The sequence below is a fragment of the Dreissena polymorpha genome, chromosome 2, assembly GCF_020536995.1.
Source record: "Dreissena polymorpha isolate Duluth1 chromosome 2, UMN_Dpol_1.0, whole genome shotgun sequence".
Classification (NCBI taxonomy): Eukaryota; Metazoa; Mollusca; class Bivalvia; order Myida; family Dreissenidae; genus Dreissena; species Dreissena polymorpha.
Genome location: NC_068356.1, coordinates 71,935,814 through 71,944,544, shown reverse-complemented (window position 1 = coordinate 71,944,544; position 8,731 = coordinate 71,935,814). Strand labels below are relative to the sequence as shown.

The 8,731-nt window shown below is 38.5% G+C and overlaps 1 protein-coding gene across 1 annotated transcript; it reads right to left on the bottom strand.

Moving 5' to 3' along the window:
• Positions 1-5,140: 5,140 nt before the first annotated feature.
• On the bottom strand, positions 5,141-7,793 carry LOC127869804 (uncharacterized). Its single transcript, XM_052412463.1, has one exon. It carries the CDS (start codon positions 7,791-7,793, stop codon positions 5,763-5,765), a length of 2,031 nt encoding a protein of 676 aa, XP_052268423.1. The 3' UTR covers positions 5,141-5,762.
• Positions 7,794-8,731: the final 938 nt, after the last annotated feature.

The window sequence follows — 8,731 nt, the reverse complement described above, 5'->3', positions numbered from 1 at the left end:
TATTTTCACTATTTTTCCGCAACATTCGCGCCGGGTTAAAGTTTCACTACCAACAACTACTATAAACAGCAGTAGAATTAGCCGGTCAAGATGTTTTATTGTCAAACGTATGTCTGTTTAAAAACAGTATCTTTCTTAGAGCGAGATAAAACGATTTTGTCAAATATTTATTAATTTATATAAAATGTGCAAAAAACTTATTAACCATATATTTAAATGTCAATTAAAATAAAAGTTAAGAAGAACATGTGTCGAAAAATGCGAAATAAGCCAGATATTTAATTCTGAAATCGAAAAAGGCTATACAGTCGAATTCGCCAGCATGTAAATCATGCATGTACGATGTGAATCTAAATTTAACTTAACGGTTCATTTAAATTCCTGCAACGATATATATTCATACGACACACGAACACTAACTAAAAAGACGAATGTTTCGGTTATTGTAGGAAAATATATACGAAATATCTTCGTCACAATCGGCTCGGGGCGCTAATTTGTCTTTGCTGCATTTTATGAAATTCGTCTTCAATGTATAATTTTTCTTGCCTATTTTGTGTTATTGTAACATATTTATCAATATATTACAATTTAATACATATAAAAAATCGTATAATCTCGTTTTAACTTATATCCATCAATATACCGATGAAACAAACATGAAGTCCTGATCATATCGCCATCTGGTCACAATGTATTTACAGAACTTCTAACAGAAATAATTCTTTTTCGAGACACAACTGATTAACAGTCCATTCGTAAAATTTCATTGATAACAATGTATTCAAGAATATTGATATGTGTTAATACATAATAATTTATGTTCCTTTTATATTAAAGTCTCTATAACGCTCAAAATCTACGAAAATTTCGTAAAGTATTTCGTAAAATAAAGTTTACACTTAAACAATCAGTGTTCCTTATAGCAATAGCCACAATTTCAACGCTAGATGTGGTATGATTACATAGATTTTTGTACATACAAAATGCTCGTTTTTGTTTTTTTGTGACCACAATAAATTCCATGTTAAAGGGATCTTTTCACGCTTTGGTAAATTGACAAAATTGAAAAAAGTTGTTTCAGATTCGCAAATTTTCGTTTTAGTTATGATATTTGTGAGGAAACAGTAATACTGAACATTTACCATGGTCTAATATAGCCATTATATGCATCTTTTGACGATTTTAAAACCTAAAAATTATAAAGCGTTGCAACGCGAAACGATTGAATAATTTGGAGAGTTCTGTTTTTGTCGTTAAATTTTGTGAAACTACGAAGATTGCTTATATAAGGTATAAAATACTTTATGTATATGTACTCGGCGGAATAGCTCAGTAGGCTAAAGCGTTTTTACTTCAGGACTCTGGCAGGACTCCAGGGGTCACTGGTTCGAAACCTGGTCCGGGCAATGTTCTTTTCCTTTTTTTAATTTTATTCTTGATTTTTTACTGGAGCTTTTACGATCCAATGTTTACATTTATCAATATAAAGCATTTAATGAATTGGTTAAAAAATGCCAAAATCTGTGAAAAGGCCCCTTTAAGGGGTGTTGCGGCAGTTTATTTAACCGAGGATATATTTATAGCAACACCGATGATGCTATTATCACAACTCAATATTTTTGTTATAAGTATCATCAGAAATGACCGAGTTGGTTCATAATACAATTGTCAGTGGTTCGATCCCAGGCGGGGTTAACCTTTTTTTACTTTTTTTTTCTTTCTTTAATTTCATACTAGTTTTATACTGGAGCTCTTTAGTCCTGTTGATTACATTTATCAATTTAAAGCATTTAAACACAAACTTCAAAACATGCCGAAATCTGTGAACATGTAAGTTAAGTATTAATGATTAAGGTCGAGTTTGATACTGTTTGGTGTTATGTTTGTGATTAAATATTGTTTTTATGTCCCCCACTATAGTAGTGGGGGACATATTGTTTTTGCCCTGTCTGTTGGTCTGTTGGTTTGCGCCAACTTTTCCCCCACTATAGTAGTGGGGGACATATTGTTTTTGCCCTGTCTGTTGGTCTGTTGGTTTGCGCCAACTTTAACATTTGCAATAACTTTTGCAATATTGAAGATAGCAACTTGATATTTGGCATGCATATGTATTTCATGGATCTGCACATTTTGGGTGGTGAAAGGTCAAGGTCAAGGTCATCCTTCAAGGTCAAAGGTCAAATATATGGGTCAAAATCGCTCATTTAATGTACACTTTTGCAATATTTCAATATTTAAGATAGCAACTTGATATTTGGCATGCATGTGTATCTCATAGAGCTGCACATTTTGAGTGGTGAAAGGTCAAGGTCAAGGTCATCCTTCAAGGTCAGAGGTCAAATATATGTGGCCGAAATCGCTCATTTTATGTGTACTTTTGCAATATTGAAGATAGCAACTTGATATTTGGCATGCATGTGTATCTCATGGAGCTGCACAGTTTGAGTGGTGAAAGGTCAAGGTCAAGGTCATCCTTCAAGGTCAAATATATGGGTCAAAATTGCTCATGTAATGTCACTTCTGCAATATTGAAGCTTGCAATTTTATATTTGACATGCATGTGTATCTCATGGAGCTGCACATTTTGAATGGTGAAGGGTCAAGGTCAAGGTCATCCTTCAAGGTCAAACGTCATATACGGGGACATAGTGTTTCACAAACACATCTTGTTTATTAATGTCTTTTGGTAAGCTGTTGTGATCCCAGTTAAGATTGTAAACAATTTCTAATGTTTGTGCATATTTCTGACAATCTATGTACCGGTACTTGGGTTTTGTCTTATTGCTGTTTTTTTAAATGAAATTTGACGTCTAGACGGTAGGGGTAATTAAAACAAAAAATCTCTGTTTAAAGTGCGGTGACCCCCTTTTTTATTTGTGTTTTATGATGACAATACGTAGATGAACACATTTGAGCAGTTTCGCAGAATTCTATTTGGCAGAATTTTTTTTAAATTCCATTTATGTGGTTAAAATAGTCAAAACATGATGTTTTTTTGGGTGACATATAAATAAAAAAAAATAATTTCTTAAAATTTAACTTGTGTACTCCATTTTATTGGTAGTGTGTGGTTTAATTAAATGGTATATGATGTATCTGAGCTTAAATAATATCTACATGTTGCTAATTTTATAGGTTATTAATTATTTTTACTTAATTAGAGATATGTCAGTTTTATTGAAAAAGTACATGTTATATAATGGTAAATAAAATCAAAACAAGGCCGGTGACCCTATGTTTTTATTTCATTTTTCATATAGTATTTGTATGTATATCTTAAATATAAATTTTTGACAGAATCTATTTGATGGAAAAAAATCAGCAAAACTGCAGCAACACCCCTTAATTTCCTGCGAATATATCTATTGATACGACACACAAACACTTAAATGGTACAATGGTACAATGTTAAAACCATAATAATAACGAGCATTTTGTATCCACAAACATCTATTTTACCAGACCACATCTGGCGTTGAAATTTCGACAATGGCCATACGGGACAATGATTTTTAATTGTTTAGCTTTATTTTACGAAATATTGTAAGAAATTTTCGTTGATTTTGAGTAGTAATGTTACTCAATCTTTATCTTATCCTCAATTTTGATCGATAATGGCAGCGGGCTGCATTGAAAGTTGGGTATGGTATGGGAAGCGGACAACGACAACAAGCGAGGCATGGTATTGTAATGCGCAAGGGCGGGTTAGAGGCTTAGGGTAAGGGTTAGGGTTAGGTTTAGGGGTCGGGTTTGGGTGAGGGTTAGCCTTAACCCATACCTTAACCCTAACCCGACCCCTAACCCTAACCTAACCACAACACAGGGTTATCTCCCCTATACCATGCCTCGCTCGTTGTAATTGTCCTCTTCCCAATACATTGCCAGTTTTTTTTGTCTAAGCATTCCGAAAAGAGACTCGTCATTTTATTTGACATTATAAACAACATAAACAAATAAATATATATTATATAATGTCAATGATTTAATCAAGCAATACTTGAGTCGTAAATGAGTCGTGCTCTGTGAAAAAGGGATTTAATGCATGTTCGTAAAGTCAGGGACGACACTTTCCGCCTAAACTGGATTTTTGCTAAAAAGAGACTCTGTAAACGAAATAAATCATTGCAGCGGAAAATGTCGTTCCTGATTAGCCTGTATGGACTGCACAGACTAATCTGGGACGACGCTGAACGCACATGCATTGACCCATTTATGCCTAGCGGTTAGAAAAAAGGCATTGGCAAACAGCGTAGACCCAGATAAGACGCCGCATCATCAGGTTCTGCGCTGTCTGCTTAAAGGAATTTCTGTAAGAAATATTCTAAATATAGAAATATGTATACTTTGCATCCCTAATTTTGGAAATAAATTCATCCAATTTAGAAGGATGAAAGAGTCCACTAGGAATAGATGGGTTAAATCCTGTTTACACAGAGCACGGCCTAAATGTCATATTTTGAAAATAATTGGGTTCATTATAGTAAGATTGAAACTCTGCTTAAACAAAGCGAACTAGGCTGTGTGTTTTAAATATGCATCAGTTCGGAAAATGAAACAAATACTGAAAATAATGTTGCACTATCAAAAATTAAAACAGCAACACAATCTACACATGCAGTATCGAGAAAAATGGTTTGCACAAAATTGATCGAGGCATTTAAAATTTTTTGTCTGTGAGGAAAATGTTACTAACACAAATAAGTGAATGCAGGCACACAGTTTGTAAGTAAGCTAAATCTTTACGAATATTTTAAAAAAATCACATTTCTTATGCTAAGTGAAAAAATATGTACTGTTAATTGTAACCATTTTTTTTTGCGAAACTGGAAAAGAGCACGCGATTGTTGGCATGAGTAGAGGAAAATTACATACAGCTTTTTTTTTGTATTATCAATATAATACTATAAAATACAATAATGCATAATTGTAACATCACAAGGAACCATTGCGCATTGGGCTAGCGTCAATAAAATAGCAATTTAGAAAACATATAGTGAACAAGAGCTGTGTTTGTGAAACACAATGCCAACTGCGCTTTGAAGCCGCACGGCAGCTTTCTTTTAGAAAAACAAGACATTGACCTTGAAGGATGACATTGACATTGACCTTTCACCACTCAAAATATGCAGTCTATGAGATACACATGCATGCCAAATATCAAGTTGCTATCTTCAATATTGCAAAAGTTATGACCATCCTTAAAGTTTTGGGAAAGACACACACTTACAATGACAGACAGACAGACAGGCCAAAAAACAGTATATCCCCGATCATTCGATCCGGGGGCGTAAAAAGTCGTATCGAATGTTCACTTTACGATGCATAAATCAAAATGCGTTGCGAATTTCACATTTATAATTTGTTCTTAATAGTTTTGCTTTAGAGACGCTCTTATAAAACAACATAGTAAATACTAAGCTCAAGGGTCCTGTTCACACTGTATGACGAGGACCAATCTTCCCCAGGATTCACAGTTTAACCACATGTTCAGATAACACGACATACCATCGCTGACAACACGCCGCTGAAAAATCCACTTCCGGCGGCTTACATTCAAGTATCACACCCTAAAACACTGCATTAACACCAGTATTAAAATCACCGTCTTTATATTGCAGCAACTACATGACAACAAAACATTTCAACCACCGTAGCCAAATAATGATCTTAATAATGCAGCAATTACCAACAATGAAAACTTCCTCTTAACTATGCATCAATAACAACAAAATCGGCACTGTATGAGTGCCGTGGTAGGTTTATCTTCGCATTACACTGGGCACAACGTCCACCAGATTGTATGGCGGGTTAGGATTAAGTTCTACCGTCCCAGCGGCTACGTTTCCGCCTGTCGAAGGCGCCATTGTTGACAATGGCGATTGATTCACGACGGGAGGCAACTGCGAAGGGCGCAGTAGGCCAATGTCTTTGTTCACGTTAAAAAGGTTAGTGTCACTTACGAATGGATTTAAAACACCGCGGTTGCCAATATGGGGTCCCGCGATCCGCGGAGGTGGCGGAATACGGGGCGATTCGAAGAGGCTGAATAAACCCGACCCTAAATCCGGAAACAAACCCGTAAACAAATCGTTTATCTTTGCATTATTTTGGTTATTGGAGGGGTTCTGTGAAACGTCGTTAATCGCCTGTTGATTCAGAGAAGCAATATTTGGGACGCTTCCGGAATTGCCGGAATGCTGGACGATGCCACTTGAAGCCGCCGTTTTTGAAACATTGTCACCACTTCCGGTCACCATTTTCGAAACAATGGCACCCTTTTCGGCTTTAGGACCAACAGCCGGCGGCGCTGTAGTCGTCTGCGCCACAGCGGGTCCCGTAGGCGTTTGAAGAAGAGCGTTTGTCACGAGCGCCTCCGTGAGTGACGGCGACTTATCTATAAGACCAAGATCAGCTGCGACGCTCGTAAGGGCCACGGCATCCTGGAAACTCGCATCGGGACTCTGCGTTGCGACGGTTGTGCTGGGGTTCGGGTCGGATATGATCATAGAAGCCATTGTCGTAGTAAACATTTCCTCCGGCTCTATCTCCATATCCGCCGGGTTAATTGTGCTCGACTGTGGTTTAGGCTTCACCGGGTTTATGAGAAACTGGATCTTTCCGTCTGGCTTTACGATGCGCTCGATTTGCACAGGACCATTGGCGCGTAACACCACTGGCTGCCCTTGACCGTCATTCAGGGTTATGATCGACTCTCCGTTCTTCTGGCGCTTGACCGTAATGGAACCGACGGGAAGATTTGACTCGGGTGCGATAAGAGATGCATCGTTACCAGAAGAGTTTGCGCCTATTTTGCTGTTGGCCTTCGCTGCAATGTCCGCGATCGACGAACTGTTGAGCTCTTTTCCCTCAGCCTTTCCCTGAGCTACAGCCTGCGCTATTTCCGCCTGCGACGCAGCCGCCGCGGCAACGTCAGCGGCTGTCCCGCCTTTTACAACTGTGGTGACTTTGATCGATGTTGTTTTTACTGATTTGGTGCTTGTTGTGTTCGTGGTGCTGTTGGTATTCGCCGATGACTTGGCCATTGTTGCTGATGCATCCAAGACGGCAACAGGGCTGGATGCATCATGCGCATGTGCGTGAACATCAATTCCAGGATTGACCGCCGGCGATATTTCTGCTGCGACGCCTGAGTTGGATGATGAGGAAGACGATGATGATGATGCTGAAGAGGAAGCAGCAGCCGACGCGTCCGCCACTACCGACGAGGCGAAAGGCGCTTGAGTAGTCAGACTATTCAAACGTGCGCTCAGGGCGTCTATCGATCCAATATTAAATCGATCAAACAGACTCTGTATATCAGCGGGAAGCGATGACGAGGGTGTGGCACTCATATGGCCATGATCATGACCATGGCCATGACCATGGCCATGGGAATGAGCCGTGTCTGTAAACGTGCGCAAGTTTGAACCCGTTTTTCCCCTCTGTTCCTGACCGCCGGAAAACTGGAAATCGGCGTTCATCCTCAGCAGGTCATTGTTACCAACAGCCGGTCGCTGCGTATCTATCGCTTGTCCTTTACCGTCCCAAGTTTCCGGGGGAACCAGGGCCGCCGAAGCTGGTCTCTCGCGACCGGGCGTGTCTCTTTGACCGAAGTGCGTATGGTTGGGTTCATGGCTATGATCGGGTGCTCGAACTCCGGACAGGTCGATCATTCCACCGTGGAAGGGGGAACGCTCCAGCGGTAGTTGTCCGTCCCATAGATCTGTCGCCTGCCCGTGAGCTGAAAACGAGTAAGAACCGCTGTATTCATATTCTTGTAAATAAACCATTCCTTATGAATCCTGTCCGTATGTCGTACATGACACATATGTAAATATATACATGTATTTTAATGTTGTATTTGTTTTTTTTTTTGTTTTTTTTTTACAAAATTGAATAGTTTATAGATGGTGGTATGTTTTCTAAGTTTATTTCTTTGTCCTGGAATGCCATGTATTCACCTAACAATAATCGTGAAATTCGATTTTTTTCAACGTCGCCACTGATGTCACTCAAACAGGTTTGAACGTGAACTGAATCGTAAACGATTCCGAAAGCTGCTATAAACCGGTACACGCAGAATGTTTTGTACGGTGGCATAATGGGACATTCACTCCTTTTTAATTTAATGGACTCCTCTTTTTTGTATCTCGTGGCCTCGACTTAGTAACTCGAGGCCACGACATAGCTAACTCGTGGCCACGAGATAGTAAGCCGTGGTCACGAGATACAAAAAAGAGGAGTGCAATTAAAAAAAGAGGAGTGAATGTCTCCTCTATGCCACCATAGTTTTGGAACTGAATCGCGAATCTTATGAGTAAAAATATTTTGATCATCGACGGACAAGTTTGACAGAGTTTTTGTGTGTGTAGTAGTTGGACCTAAAACAGAGTTTAAAAAAGAAAGGTTGTAGCCTGACACGCATTTAAGTGAATATTTTTTATCAATAGATATCTCCATGAAGTTGAAGAGATGAAAGTAATTGTAGAATAATAATTTAACGAATAAGAAAAAGTTGTTATAGAAGAAGAAGATGATGTAATAGCATATAATGAATATTCAGAAGTTAATTATGACACAAAAGTAGAGGAAAAACAAGAAGAAGAAAGTTTTGAAGAAGAGGTAAAGAACGAAAACATTATGTAAAAGCAAAAAAAAGACGAAGACGGCGATGGCTAATGAGAAAAAAGTTTTGAAGAAGAAATAGAAGTTTAGGCGAAGAAGTAGA

Bases quoted from the DNA above. Each gene is read 5' to 3' on its own strand.
- LOC127869804 (XM_052412463.1), bottom strand. From the start codon at position 7,793: ATGGTTTATTTACAAGAATATGAATACAGCGGTTCTTACTCGTTTTCA.